General features: G+C 39.5%; 1 protein-coding gene across 1 annotated transcript in view; it reads right to left on the reverse strand.

Moving 5' to 3' along the window:
* The window catches only part of LOC145416017 (Y+L amino acid transporter 2-like), a 29,514-nt gene extending 13,155 nt beyond the window's left edge, over positions 1-16,359 (reverse strand). The window contains exons 1-2 of the mRNA XM_080285117.1: positions 16,050-16,359; positions 7,021-7,242 (exon numbers count right to left, since the gene is read on the reverse strand). Coding sequence (XP_080141243.1) covers positions 7,021-7,242; positions 16,050-16,359 — 532 coding nt within the window. The remainder of the gene's footprint in view (positions 1-7,020; positions 7,243-16,049) is intronic.
* Between the last annotated feature and the right edge of the window lie 606 nt (positions 16,360-16,965).

The raw sequence follows: 16,965 nt of genomic DNA on the forward strand, positions 1-16,965 counted from the left end.
TAAGGATATGAATTTCATAAAAAGCAGACTTTCCTGATCTACCAGATAACCCGCCGACATGTCATAAAAGTACCCCCGCTAATACCAATACACTAGTCCTGTATGAGACAGCCCTAGCATGTATTCAATTATGGACGGTGGGTGTTAGCGCCGAAGTGGTGACATGTAGAGAGGTGTATGGTATATAGGAGGACTACTGGGCCTTGAGAACAGGCTGTGAAGCCTATGCCCAGAAGTCGGACAAAAAAAAAAGAAAAAAAAAAAAAAGTTGGTCCCGACATTTAATATGAGAGTGACCAGCCTCACTCATCCCTGAGTGGCATTACATGAGCAATCAACCCTAACCATCCCTTGGATATAAACCTTCACCGGCTTAATCCGATTGGAGCGCAGTAATTACCCACTAAATCACCAGATGCCATATATATATATGGCATCCCCAACCTTCTCCACGAATTCCTTGACTGAGCCAATTTTTGCCACGTTTTCCCTGCAAATTTCGCTATCTCATCTCTCCACCTCCTATCTGGCCTTTTTCTGCTACGTTTACAATCTCTTGGTGTCCAGTCAGTCAGCCTCTTGCTCCATCGATTATCCTTTATTCTTGCTACATTGCCTGCCCACTTCCATTTCTGTTCTTTTATAACTTCTATAATATCTTTTACCTTATTCTGCTGTCTCACACAAGTTGATCTTTTCCTGTCTCTTAAAGATATTCCCAGCATTGACCTTTCCATTGCTCTCTGGGAACGGATTAATTTATTTTCCATCAGTTTTGTCATTTTCCAAGTCTCACAACCATACGTCATAGCTGGAATTATACATTCGTTATATACCCTTTGTTTCATACAAACTGGGAAGCTAATTTTCATAATTTATCTGTTTTTACGGAAAGCTTTCCATCCAATTGTAATGCGTCTTTTTATTTCGCTATCATTATCTTTCGTTAGTTTTAGTATTTGCCCCAACTAATTGCACTCCTCGACTTCTTCAAGGATTATTTCATCGCTTATTCTGATGATGCTGTCTGGTGTACGTGGATTAAACATTAGTTTTACTCCGGTTCATCTTTAGTCCTACTTTGATGCTTTCTCTATTCAGGTCATTTAACATTTCTTGCAATGCCTTTGCTGTTTTTAAGATTAGGACAATGTCATCTGCAAATCTTAAATGGCTTAACTTCTCTCTACCTATGTTCACTCCTTTGTTTTGCCAGTCTAGCTTTCTGAAAATACTCTCTAGGCATTCAATAAATAATTTTGGTGAAATTTTATCTCCCTGACGCACGCCCTTCTCAATCTTAATTTTTTCCGAGTCCTTATGTTATTTAACTGTAACAGTTCCCTCTTTATAAGTATATGTTTTCAAGCAATTTTACAATGTTCTCATTCACTCCATGTTCTCGCAATGAATTTATAATTGCTATGTGCTCCACTGAATCAAAAGCCTTATCGTAATCAACAAAACCTAAGCACAGTGGTTTATTATATTCTGTAGTTTTCTCAGTTAGCTGATTCATTGTGTGTAGATGATCAGTAGTCGAGTACCCGCTTCGGAATCCTGCCTGTTCACGAGGTTGGTTTTCCTCCAAACTTGTTGTTATTCTGTTCGTAAGGACTTTAGTGAAGAGTTTGTAAATGACCAGTAATAAGCTAATGGGTCGATAGTTACTAAGATAATGGGTCGATAGTTACTAAGATCTTTTGAGTCACCTTTTTTGTACAGTAAAATAACTATTGCATTACACCATGTTTTGGGAATGTAATTCTTTTTTATATACTGAGTAAATAAGTGAGCAAGTCTGTTTTGTACTTCTACTCCTGCATCCAACAGTAAATCTGTTACTATTCCATCTTCTCCCAGAGCCTTCCCCTTTTTCACATTTTTAAGAGAAATATTTACTTCGTCTGGTGTCACATCAGGTATTTCATTTGTGTCAACTGAAAAGTTAGCTATTGGTAGTATGGACTTTGAGGCATACAGTTGTTTGTAAAATTCTTCAACTATCTTCATCTATCTCTGCATTTGATGACTTCACCGTTTTTGTCTTTTACTGATGTAATTTGTTGTTTTCCTAGTGCCATTTTACTTCGGACCTGTTTCAGACTTTTTCAGTTTTTGATGGTTTCTTTGATCTATGTTTCTCTTTCCTTTTCCTTCTCTTTGCCTTTTGTTGATAAGCTTATTTAATTCCGCTCGTTCTGTTTCATCTCTCTTTGTTTTTCCTTTCCTTTCCTTTCTTTTTTTCATAAGCTCGAGTTTCTTTTCTGAATGCTTCTTGTCTTTGGTTGTATTAGGTTTTCCTACTACCTCCGCCGATTCTCTTAGCACTTTTGTTAGTCTGTCATTCAGCTCATCAATGTCACATTCAGCATTACTTAGAGCCTGAAATCTGTTCCATATTTCCAACTGAAAGGTTGCTTTGTTTTCATTTACTTTTATTGGGCATAACTTTTTATCTTTAATCATCTTCTTTCTTTCACTTTTGAAATTGAATCTTGCTGTGCAGCCCACCATTCTATGGTCACTTCCTCTATTAACTTCGTTGATAACTGCGACATTTGTGATCGTGTTATTCTTATATACAGTATATATATATATATATATATATATATATATATATATATATATATATATATATATATATATATATATATATATATATATATATATATATATATATATATTTATATATATATATATATATATATATATATATATATATATATATATATATATATATATATATATATATATATATATATGGAGCCTCTGTGGTGCAGTGGTAAAATGTGCGTTTTCATATACTGAAGAACGAGGGTTCGCGCCCCGCCAGGGTAATAAACTTGGGAGCGTTCTTCATGCTACGTACTGCATTGGCGGACACAAGGGGTGCTGTGGTTGAACCAGTGTCGCATACTGTAAAGTATGTTTGCACCCAGTTGGCTTGTGCGGGCCGATTACACTTGGTTCACAGACTACACACACATCCAAAGCCACTCCAACAACAATTACACTTACAAGCACTTCTCACCCTACATACAGTCTCTACCAGACAGCCTAAGCCACTTGGTAGAGATACATTGGCTGTATCGTCTCCACTTTGGCTGGGATAGGCCTGTCCTGCAGTGGATACTCAAACGGCTGATGATATGTGACGAGAATATATATATATAGGCAATGCTCAGTAGCTCTTTTCCATCATTTGAGTTCAATGTTTTTTAGCAGACCAAATGTTAAACATAGGAACAAAACGTAACTGCATCATTGAACATTTTTGTTGGTAATTCCCATGCATCGTCGATATCTGATGTTTGAACAAACGCATTCGAATTATTCGTACCAACAGTTGTCTCTAATTTAAAAAAAAAAAAAAAAAAAAAATGCTTTCTTGTAATCGGGCACTGTCTGGTAAATAGCTTTAACACTGCCATCATTCATTTTATGAGTTAATATGACCGTCTATTGATAACTGATACAAAGTCATCTCCAACTGCAACATTGCCTCTTATGATTCTGATGTCAGCAAAACATGATCCAAGATATTTTCTCCTCGTTGGATAATGGTGAACTAATGTTATGATCTTTCTTGCACGTTCATTTACAGATCAAATCCTGTGTGAGAGGATAGGGCCTCTCTCGTTACGCAAACTGGTAAGTTGAAGTCACCAGAAATTACAGTATTTGGGGTACAACTGATTCCTGCAGTCTGATTGTAGATTTTGTTTTTGTGGACGTGTGACTCTGTGGGTGGACAATAAATTAACCTGAGGGCCACTTTACTGTGAGATTCATTTCGAAGCGGTTATCAAAAGTTGCCACTGAAATTACGGCTAGATGAAGTCTTGCTTTCAAGTATAGAAAAATGCAACCTCCTACATTATTACTCCTTTCTCTATTAAAAATATGATAGCCGGGTAGATTAACCTCTGCTACACAATCTCTTTGTTTGGTATTTACTGACGATGTTATTATGCCCATTGCACAACAGTCTTCATGAAAAGCATGACCCTCTAAATGAGAAACTTTATTGTGGGCATTTACAAGAAAATCTTTCCCTTGTTATATCTTTCTGATGTTGGAGGCTTATATCACATTTAGTTTGGTTAGAGTGTGCGGTTCCAACATTGTTTGGTGTGTTTTCTTTTCGTGATGATCTCCTGATCCCCCCCACCCCACAAAAAAAATGCATCATTAAGCAGACAACTGAGATGAGCGGAACTGATGAAAGTTAAATGCAAAGCAGCATTCGAAAATATTACTTGCTGCTCATTCCGGTGGTTTCCATGTCAATATTCTAAAGGCCTTACTGAGTACGTTCCCATCAGGAAACTCAGGGAAAATGCCTTCAAGTTATGATATTAGTTTTCTCTGCAGCGATGGCTCATCTTTCTAAATTTCTCAAGCAACTCCTGTGAACTGGTTTGTTCTTGCGTGAATAATAAGGTTATTATAGGTGGCCCCTCGGTGACAGAATCCACGGTCTCCGTACACCATTTAGTCTTGCAGATGGAAAGCAAAACTGCTTCCATTCAGTTGATGTGCTACTGCAGAGCTCCAACAAATGAGCGCTGATAATTCCTCGTGAATCTTTTCATCTTCGTCTCCCTCATTTACTTATTCTTCTTCTTTAAGAATCTCATGTTTACTAGGCTACACATAATAACCGATATCATGCACCTTATCCTTGTCGCCGTTGCTACTACTTCTGACTGGAACTCACTCCCTTCGGTAAGGGGAGGATTAGCACAAGCGGGGTGAGGATAGTCAGTACATCTGTCACTCTGAACAACACGGTTACTTGCTCCCCTCCACACTGTGCCTGATGTTATTAGCAGCAGAATGCTCCAACAAGTCGACTTCATGGGTACGAGTGCAAAGTCTTTCACAAGCATCGGTCGGTTTTTCCTAGAGCAGTGGTTCTTAACTTTTTTCTTGGCGACCCAAAATCCATAAGATGGTCTATATGGCGACCCAAACCCTCGTAAACTTACTCTGCACCAGAACTGAAACAAACATACGTGTCATATCATGTGACTAAAACCAAAGTAATATTTCAATATTTTATTGATGTCATAATAAATAAATTTCATTTTTATTATATGTACTTTCTAAGAACTAAAATATCAACACATTTTGGCAGGAAAAAAATAAATCGAAGATCAGAAAATCAAAATAATTCATTCATGTTCATGATACACCTATTTACTCTGACCATTAAGGAGAGAGTCACTATTTTGGATGTTGTCTGAGACATAAAGTACTATAATCAGTGAGATCCCTGGCACTGAAAAGTTTCAATCAGCTTCTCAAACCGGGGTGATTTAGATGACAGACTGCATCTTAGGTCATGCTCTGGTTGTAGACGGTTTCTGTACTTCGTGAGTGCAGAAAATCCTGTCTCACACAGATGAGTTGTAGCAAAGGGAAGGAGTGCTTTCAGGGCTTTACCTCCAAGAATTTTCTTTTCTTTGTAAACTCTGATCCAGAATGAGCTCAGTGATTCGTTTTGTTTCCTGAAATCATAACGAAGTGTTTCATCATTCTGAACCTCGATGAGCTGCTCCTGGAGGTAGCTGATGCTCGAAATCTCGTCAGGTAAGTCTTCAGCTTCAATGCTGAAGGGATTTCTTACCCAGGCATATTTCATCACATTCTCAGGAATGTAGTGAAAAACTCTTCGATTAGTCTGGAGATATGTTCCACAATGATGCTTTGGACCTGGGTGAGAGAAAATTTTTCGTCTTCCAGAAATTCACTCAAAGATGGAACGACGCAGTCTTGCCAGTCTCAGTTTTACTCTTCCACAGCTTCAGTTTCCCCTTGAATGCAGTTACCTTCTCTGACAGCCCAACTAATGTCTGATCGAGACCTTGCATTGGAATGTTCAAGGCGTTAATCTCAGCAAAGATATCTGCAAGATAAGCCATTTGCATCACCTACTTTGAATCAGAGAATCTTTGGGGCCAGTGAATGATTCTTTTTTGCTAGAAATATCTCAGTCTCGTTCCGCATTTCAGGCAACCGTTGGAGCACCCTTCCTCGTGACAGCCACCTAACCTCAGAGTGGTACAACACGTGTACATGTTCTGAACCAAAATCAAAACACATCCGACTGATGATCCTGGAGGGCACAGCCCTAGATTAATGAAACTAACTACCTGGATGACTTCCTGCATCACTTTCTGTAACTCAGGTGACAACCCCTGAGAAGCAAGATTCTCACGGTGAAGGAGACAGTGAACAATCAGCACGAATGGATTTTCTTCTTTAACTCTAGCAATGAAGCCATGACGTTCTCTCAGCATTGCTGGTGCACAATCACAACAGACATAAAACACTGATTCCACTGAAGCCCTTCTTCCTTGAAGAATGAGTCCACAGTACTGAAAATATCTTCTCTGGTTGTGGTTGTGTGTAATGGCCGACAGAACAGAAATTCCTCTTCCATGTCTTCTGGACCTCGGTACCGTACGTAAGCCATGAGCTGGGCATCATTACTCCGAAATGAAAACGGTTAAGTTTTAAAATATAAAATGTACAGTACCGGTACGTTACTTCCAGTTGTGTGCATGGTAATAATCTTTTTTTAAGCCAAATGCAATCGCCTACTGTAGGAGAGAGAGAGAGAGAGAGAGAGAGAGAGAGAGAGAGAGAGAGAGAGAGAGAGAGAGAGAGAGAGAGTGAGAGAGAGAGAGAGAATGTAAAGTGTGAAGTATCGACAAGTACGGTAATATGTTAAAAAGTAATAGCATACAACATTAATAATATCAGTAATATGTTTGTCTCTTGGCGACACACTCTAAATGGCTTGGCGACCCAAATTTGGGTCGCGACCCATGGGTTAAGAACCACTGTCCTAGAGGTTTCGACGTAGTTTGCACATGCCGCAAACACGAGTGAGATCAGTGATGATGATGATGATGATGATGATGATGATAATAATAATAATAATAATAATAATAATAATAAAACCGATGCTGAATTGGCCAGATGATGATGATGATGATAATAACTTACCGAGAATCAATACGGCGATGAGAGTTTCGGGCAGACGATGATCAGTGTGACAGGTGCCGGTGACAGACTGCACAAGGTAGGATGAGAAGGTGAGCGCCACTACAGCTGTTCCGCCATTGTTCCTCACCATCAGGAACACCCACGCACTGAGGAAGGCAGGGAGAGGCCCGAACGACTTGTGCAGGTAGCTGTAGAAACCACCACTGTCTGGGAACATCGTGCCTGCCAAGCATGTTAGTTTGAAATCTGTGTTGCTTGAACAAAACAGATGAGCACAAGGGAGTGGACATAGTGTCCCAACCAAGTAGATATAAGAATAAGAGGAAAGACAATAACGATGTCATGTGACTATCATTCTTATTACTGATCTCATACCGATATAGAACCAACATCGCTTGGTGAATAACAGCACACTCATCTGTTGACCATTATCTTCCTTTTCAATCACTAAAAGGAACTTTTCTAGTTTAAAAGGATCTCGTACACGTTCTGTCTGTAGGCTACATATAAGACTTTCAGTTTAAGCACTTGTGAAGAAACGCCTTTCCAGTAAGTGCCAGTATAAGTAAGTGCAAGATTTCCGTATTCTATATACCGTTTTTGTCTTATTTTCTGCACATGGGCACAGTCGCCCTAAGAAGTGATGAGAGAGTTTCAGATTGCTTTGACATTCTAGACTGCCTACTATGCGTTCAATGAATATTCAGTGAATCTAAGATAAAAATTCTGTACTTTCATCATGTCAAATAAAGTACATGGTATATCGGACTAAGAAATATATAAATTGAATAACATGAGACAGTGATATATTACAGTAGAAGTTAACACCGTAAGAAATGTTTCCTCGATTTTAGTGTACAGTATAATGTATTACTCCGAACACGGCGTGCAGTATAACCCACAGTTTCTCTGATGTATTTATTTCCTAGGATTTCAAATACAGATGGTCTAATTACTTTGACCAGTTGAGGAAAATTCAAGTGAATGCAATGAATGCAATACAGCACTTGATTTTCTAATGCTATGGTGACGATAAAACAACATTGCTGGTTGCCACAATAATCAAATAACTCTTTGTAAGGATACTCTACCCGTGGTAACACCTCGATCTTTCTTCCTTGTATCTCTTGTCTTCCCCCGCTATATAATTATTGCAATTAGCTACTTTATATCCTTTTGATGCAAATTTATTCTCAGTTGTAAGGAGCTATGACAGATTTTACCTTTTTCCCCTGCACTAGGCAATCAAGACCAAAACATGATCTTACAAACTTGCAATGCAAAAGTACATACTTTTGCTTTATCTTTTAATCTGTGATAGCTTTCTTTTAACATAAATTATGTCCTTCTTAACCGAAAACGCTATTTTGAAAGTTTTGAAGTCAGTGATCTGTTTATGGACATATGCATTTTATTGCTATTGCCAGTCGTCTATGCACTGAGGATACTAGACTAAGACACAAGTTTGACTGTTTCCACCGAGCTTCTGAAAATTATTCCTTACTACCATACTAACATTAAACTCCGCAAATTATTTCTGACTGTCCCTGAGAGATGGTTTTAACATTTCAGTTAGTGTCGTGATGGAATTTCTATTGTCTCATACAAATCTGAAATGTACTGGTATTTTGGCATTTACTTATTGTTTTCTAGTACAATTATACACACTTTGTAAAGATACAGGGAAGCGTATGTGCATTATCGCTGGCCGAAATCTTCTTGATACCCTGCCATCACCTCTAGGGGAGACTGCACCTTGGTACTGATGACGCTCACAGACCAAACGACCAATATATATATATATATATATATATATGCATGCCCGTAGCCAGACTTTTAGAAGAGGGAGAGGGGGCGAGGAGCTTTTCTGTTCTATCTGGACTTGCACAGCAACCAGCTGGTCAAAGGTCTGCTGCATGCTTGCTGTGAGGGTCTGAGTGCATGCATAAGCGACATTAAGAAACAGCACATAAGTTCTGAACAACGGAGGGTGACTCTTTCTGCACTGATGTTAAAAAAGACCCTGAGAAAGTGAACCATTAGGCAGGTGGGGGGAAGGAGGTCGTCCGTTTCTCCCTCCCCCGGGGAACGGGCATATATATATATATATATATATATATATATATATATATATATATATATGGAGCCTTTGTAGTACAGTGGTAAGGTGTGCGTTTTCGTACACTGGAAAACGATGGTTCGCGCCCCGCCAGGGTAAGATACTTCCATTCTATCTTTCTGAAAATCTTTCTGGGGATGCTCTAAATAATATTTCTGAAATTGTATCTCCCTGATGCATGCCTTTCTCAATCTTATTTTTTCTGAGTCTTTATGTAACTGTTCCATAGCAGTTCCCTCTTAGTATACGCTTTCGAACAGTTTTATTATGTTCTCATGTATTCTTGCTCCCACAATGAGTTTATAAGTGCTATGTGCACCAGTGAGTCGGAACCGTTTTCATAATCAACAAAACCTAAATGCAGTGGCGTACTATGTTCTGTTGGTTTCCCAGTTAGCTTGGCCATTGTGTGTAAATGATCAGTGGTTGAATACCCAATTACGAATCCCTCCTGCTCAAGCGGTTGAACCTCTTACGGATTTTTTTATTATTCTGTTCGTAAGGAATTTAGTTACTATGATCTACTGAGTCCCATTTCTTGTAAAGCAAAATTTAATGACTGCTGGACTACAGCATGTTTTGGGATATTTTCTTCATTATTCATTGAGTAAATAAGGGAATTGAGCCAGTTCTCAACTTCTAATTCTACATCCGTCAATAAAACTGCAATACCTACATCTACTCGTAGGACCTTTCCTCTTTTCAAACTTTCAAAAGAAAGGTTTAGTCATCAGGTGTTCCCGACAGTGTTTTACTAGTGTCGTTTAAAAAGTTGATTATAGGTACTATTGTCTTTGATGTATTTCTTTAAAAATTTGCCAACTTTCTTCACCATTTTCTCTCTGCACTTATAAACGTCACCATTTTTGTCTTTCCGTAATATTTTTTGCTGCTTTCAGAGTACTGTTTTGCATCTAACTTGCTTCAGATTTTTTATTTTCTTATTGGTTTCTTTGAACTGATCCATGCTTCTCTTTTTCTTTTTCTTTTGAAAGTCTCTTGTTGAAAAGCTTATTTAATTCTGGTCTTTCCGTTTCATCTTCATTTTTTTACTTTAGTATCAATTTTCTTCTTTTCATGAGCTCGAGGTTCATTTCTGATACTTGTTGGAAGTTGTTAGCTTTCATTGTATTAGCTCTCCCTACTATCTCCTTTGATTCCCTTAACACTTGTTAGTCTATTAGTCAGCTCATCAGTGTCACACTCCGCATTACTTAGAGCCTGAAATCTGTTCATTATTCCTATATGTCTGCTTACTTTAATCGAGAATATTTTTTTATTTTCAATCATCTTGTTTCTTTCAATTCTGAAATTGGGTCTGGCTGTGGACTCCACCATTCTATGGCTAATTCCTTTACTTACTATGCTCATCAAAATGACACTGGTCATCATGCTGTTTTTGTCAGCTACTGTGAAGTCGATTTTGTTCTTTGTTTCGCCATATTGGCATCTCCAGATCCTTTTTCTCCCTGGTCGTTTGTGGAAGAATCTGTTTATTTTTCTCATGTTGTATATTTTGGCAACTTTTACCACCATTTCACTTCTGTCATTCTCTTACTCCGAGTTTTCCCATAAATGGTTCATCATTTTTTCGATTTGGCAATGTTTGTATTGAAATCTCCCGTGAGTTCAGTAAATCTGATCTTTTCTACTTCCATACTATATGAGAGGTGTGTTCATTGATTGTTCTAATTCTTTATTTATGCTTTAATAATTGGACGCATATATTTGTACTTCCTTTAGGGTTTATCTTTTGCATAGTCTGATTACAATCCATGCTATTCTGTCAGACACACTGCTAAATTTAACAATGGTCTTTTTAAGATTTCTCTTAAACATCATACACCGCAAAGTTTCATTCTTTCTTTCTCTGTAGTAAAATAGGTGGTTGCTCTCTTGAAGCTGAATTAAATTTCCTTCTTCTCTGTGGATCTCACTCAGACCATTATTATCCTAGCCAATGTTTCTATTCCAATAATTAAGGTGTTTTGTAACCTTCTGCGAGGCTTCTTATATTGTATGTGTGTGGATTTTCATGGATTTCAGTTTATTTAATATCCCAGTCTCTGATTTGCTGAGATGGTGGCCACTCATTTTCCGTGAAACACTGCCCTTAAGTTCAGGAGGCAGTGCAGTTGGACCTTAAGTAGATATTGACCCAACAGGACTGCCTGAATGTTCATTACCATAAGAAATCACGTTTGGCTTGGGGATTGTGGCAAATAATTTCACCTCCGTACCACGAAGTTTCTGGCGAGATTTAATTTTTGTGCCATCTTGTTCAGCATATTCAGCGGAGCCTTATATATTTACTGTGGGTCCCATGGTCCACATAATCCCGTATCTGCTAGCTGGGGATGCGCCGGGAAGCAGTGAGATCTTTTCCCAAGACGAGGGACCTTACTTCTTAACGATCTCAGGTTTTCCTCTGCTCTCTAACCAGGGACGACTATTTTAAAAGTAGAAAGTGCAACTGCTCTAGGGGAAAATATTTTCCACAGAACATGTATACACTGCTTGCTAATATGAGAATAGCATCTTCATCATCATCATCATCTGGACCTCCTTTCCCACCCAAGGGCAGGGTGAGGAGTAGTAATGTCCAGACAGCACAAACTTGCCCAATCCAAATAGGCCACGCTTCCATTCACTCATCATTCAAGCCCCCTGAATCCTGACTCTACCGGATATGTCAAAAAACATTCACAACATTTTGCAGCTTCACACAAACGTATCCAGTTGAGTCAGTCTGGACGCTGCCATGCTCACAAGGGGTGCCAAAATCCCTGATCATGCATTTCTCCTCACAACATTCATCCAGCCAGCTCGATCTCCTGTCAGTTCCCTAGCCTCACCGACTTCCAAACCTCTCTTCCTCACTCATCTACCATATCTCTCCACCTTCTCCTTGGCCTATCTCGCCTCCTCCCTCCTTAAAATTCGCTCAGGTAAAACTTTTTCACCACTCTTTTGTCATCCATTCTTTCCACATGACCATACCATCTCAGGACACTCTTCGATTCTGGTGTCCGACTTCCTCACTCCACACATTTCACGAATCACATTATCTCGTATCCTATCCACCCTCTGTACTCCACATATATTCCTTAACAGTCCCATCTCTGCTGCTCTTACTCTTGACTTTTCATTTTCATGTTACACCACAATTTAACATCCATAAGTTAGAGTTGGCATTAACATTCCCTCATGTAAGCCTGGTGCAGATGCAACACTCAAGCCTCTGTTTCTTATCAAGGCCTTCATTGCACCAGCTACTTTTCTTCCTTGTGTCACTCTACTTTCAACTTCTTTTGCATATTTTCCTCTCTTTTCTATCACTGTACCCAAGTATTTGAACTCTCTCACCAGTTCCAGTCTCTCTCCATTCACTGTGACATCACAGTGGGAGTCACCTTCTTACTCAGTAACCATCACTTTACTCTTCTCTGCATTTACTCTTAAGGCATGACGCTCACAGACATCAACAAAACTCTGCACTAGCCTACCAATTTACTTTTTCTGTACCTTCAAGCAGTACTGCATCATCAGCATACAACAAATTTGAGATATTCCACCCATCACCATTCATTACCAACGCCATCCCTTTCTCCATTACTCGTGTTTTCACTTCTTTCATCACCCCATCCATATATATATATATTGAACAACCATGGGGACATCACACAACCTTGTCGCATGCCCACACCGATTGTGAACCATTCACTTAGATGCACATTAACCCTTACACATGCTTCACTACGATCATAAAAACTCATGATAGCACCTAGCAGCTTACCATCTACACCATACATGCGCAAAATTTTCCACGATCCCTCTCTGTCTACTTTGTCGTATGCTTTTTCCAGATCCATGAATGCCATAAACACCTTATGGTCCTTCTCACAAGCCTTCTTTGCTATCTGTCTCACTGCAAATACTTTATCCATACATCCTCTGCCACTCCTAAAGCCACCCTGTTCATCAATCACTAGGACTTCTGATACCTCTCTTATTTTCTTTATAATAATTCTTCCATATACCTTCCCTACCACACTCAATAAACTTATCCCACGATAATTCTTGCACTCACTTCGCTCACCTTTGTTTTTGTACAGGGGTACAATCACAGCCTTTCTCCACTCTGGAGGCACAGTTTCACTCATCCATGCCTTCTTACATATCTCCACAAGCACTTCATTCCACTCTTTCCACTACACTTAAGCATCTCTGCATACACCTCATCAACCCCAGCTGCTTTCCCATTTTTCAGCCTTTTCACAGCTCTCTCCACCTGTGTGAGTGTCACGTCTCCTGGCACTACATTCCTTCTCTGCACACCCCCAAAACACAATCATGTTTACATCTGCTCTGCTCTCTCTATTCCCATTCATCAGGCTTTAAAAATATTCTTTCCATCTTGTCCTTACTTCATCTCCATGGGTTAGTAACCTACCACCTGCATCCTTCACATTATCACATTTCTTTCCGCTTTCACTACTACATTTCCCCACCTCTCCAGAATAACTTCCTATTTTCAGAGTAGCTTGCATTCATTTTTGTTCCCTGATCGTCATTTACCTCCTTCTTTTTCCTCTTCACTAGTCTCTTTACTTGCTTCTTGCTCTCGATATACACAGTTCTTATTTCAACTGAACCCATATCCTGTAACCACTTTAGTCACTTCTTCCTTTTTTCCTCCACCGCTCTCTTAACCTCCTCATCCCACCATGCCGTACCCTTCTTTTTTGTTGATACTCTTGCCACACCACACACCTCTTTAGCATTCCTAACTAAGCAATCCCTATGTGCATTCCACAGGGTGTCCAGATCCAATTCATTCCAGTTCACTGAATCTAACTCGTCCTCTACTTTGGTCCTGTAATCATCTGCCTTGTCTTTGATCCTCAGCTTCTCAACTTTCAGTCTTTCACCCTGACTGCTCTTCTCTCTCTTGATCAACTTCACTCCTCTCAGCTTGATCTTGCATACCACAATCATATGATCTGACAGACCTCCACATCGTCCTCTCACAGCTCTCATATCAGCAGCCATTCCTATCATCGACCTATCTACGAGCACGTAAACAATCAGGCTTCTTTCAACACGATCCCTGTTTCCTCTATACCATGTATATTCATGTACATCTCTGTTTTTGAAATACGAATTACAAATGCACAACCTCCTCTCCTGACACATATCCTTTAGTCGATTCCCATTATCATTTTCTCCTGGTACTCCATAACAACTCATTATGTCATCCTCTGGACTAGTGCCTATTTTTCCATTCAAATCCCCCATCACGATCACTTTATAGCTGCTGGGCATTTCTCCCACTACTTCACCCAGCTCATCCCCAAACCTGTCAATCTCTCTCTCACTCCTGTCCTCACACGGTGCATACGCTACAATTACTGTCACTTTCACCTTATCAAACTTGACCTTGACATACATACACCTCGAGCTGATGCATTTGTAGTCTCTCAATCCACGCTGCCACACCTCATTCATCAACAAAGCAACTCCTTCCTTACATCTTCCTCTCCCATTCATTCCCGATCTTACACATTTCACACCCACCCACTCCTCCACTTCGCACCCTTTCATCTTCGTTTCACACAATGCCATCACAGCATATCTTGCACTCTTGAACACATTCACCACTTCCACCCTCTTGCTCTCCTCATTCACACCTCTCACATTCCACATGGCCATGTGAGTCTGCCCATTTGGTTGGGGCCCCGTGCAGGTATTGGGCCCTCCGAGGATCTCTGAAACGACTGCCATGATTAAGTGATTTTGGATAGGGGAATCTGGGGGACACTTAACCCTGCCAGAAACCCCGGTTATATGGTTACCACTCAGCGTAGTAAATGGTTTCCTGGGTACAGGAATCCATTTGGCTTGTCACTCAGTGTAGAGCTTATATGACATCACTCTACATCGAGTGAGTGGATGATGGGTGCCCCCATCACATATATAAATGAAGACATGCTAAGAAAGATAGTAATATCGTTCATCAGACCAATCCTACAGAGTATGCATCAGTAGTCTGGAATCCTCATCTCAAAAAGCAAATAAAGATTGAAAAAGCACAAAGGGCTGCTACAAGATGGATACCAGGCTTAAGGAATCTAAGCAACGATGAAAGACTAGAGATTTTGAATCTACCAGCACTACAGGGGAGAAGGAAAAGAGGAGACATGATTATGCTTTATAAATGCATCTCAGGGAAAGAGCAAATGGACATAAATGAGTATATAACCTATGGGGAAGCATCAGCAAGAGGACACTGCAAAAAACTACATAAAAAAGAGAGGTGATAAATACGAATGGAAGGGCAAATGATCAGTGGAATGCGCTACCGAATGAAATAGTGTGCACCAAAATAATTCATAAATTTAAGGATATGTATGATAAAAATGGTTTAATACACGGAACAGTACGAGCCTGACTCATTCCTGGAAAGATACAATTAGGTAAGAACAATTAGATAACACACACACACACACACACACACACACACACACACACACACACACACACACACACACACACACACACACACACACACACACACACACACACACACACACACACACACACAAAACGCTTTTGTCTCACTAGGCTGGGTGTGACTAGGCATAATAAACAATGGTGCCATACCTAAATACACAGTCACAAACACAGATCATAGGATGAGGGACTTTTGGACCCAAAATATAATTCATTCAACGCACCGAGCTAACTTAATAAAAAATGCAGTACCGTACCTAATTATGCCTCCCAAACTACGGTACTTGCACACTTGGGTCCTTTGGTGATAATGAAGCTGCTCTCTGAATTGCGTCTCGGACATAATTCAAATAAATTATTAAATCAATGATAATCTGTGCAAAATAAGTTGTCATACCTAATTCTGCAAAACACATGGCTCCCATAGTGATGCAGATGCCACACACAGCCCACACCACCAAGGCCAGACCCACACTTCCAGTGATGGAGATTATGCCTGATGGAGTCACAAAGATACCAGACCCGATCACCGCACCCATCATGACGGCGATGGCTTCAACCACACCCAGTTCCCGCTTCAGGCACATGGCGGCGCTGGATGTCATTCCCGAGGCTTCGGATTCTTTAACCTCCAAATTTATCTCGTCCTTGTATTTTCCTTCATCTAACACTGGAATCACTTCAGGTATCTCTTGTTCTTCATCCATAGTTTATTCTCTCAGGCCCCTCTGGCTGACCCAAGTCTTCTGGTTTTAGCTGAAATAGAATAGAATACTGGAGTAGCTGTGACCTCGTAATAGTGAGTGGTGACAGTTATAATTTACTATGGCTACTGTGACTCGGTTGAATCGTCTAGCATTGCCTAAAGATATATATATATATATATATATATATATATATATATATATATATATATATATATATATATATACAGATATCTATCTATCTATCTATCTATCTATCTATCTATATATATATATATATATATATATATATAATATAGATAAAGATATATACATATATATATATATATATATATATATATATATATATATATATATATATATATATATATATTGTGGTAGGTAGGGGCGCTCACCATCCACTCACTCGATGTAATGCTGCTCTCGGGTGTCTGCTCTTTCCTCTCCATCCTTCTTTTCTTCCATTCTCTTCTTTCTTTCCTTTATTCTTTCCTTGTCCTTCTGCCTACGGGTGACTTTACACTCCCTCTTCTGTCTTTCTTTCCTTCATTCTTTCCACTTCCTTCAGCCTGTGGGTGACTTTACACTGAGTGACAAGCCAAATGGTTT

The sequence above is a fragment of the Coenobita brevimanus genome, chromosome 104 (genome assembly GCF_032717465.1).
Source record: "Coenobita brevimanus isolate Jiangsu-jjx chromosome 104, ASM3271746v2, whole genome shotgun sequence".
NCBI lineage: Eukaryota > Metazoa > Arthropoda > Malacostraca > Decapoda > Coenobitidae > Coenobita > Coenobita brevimanus.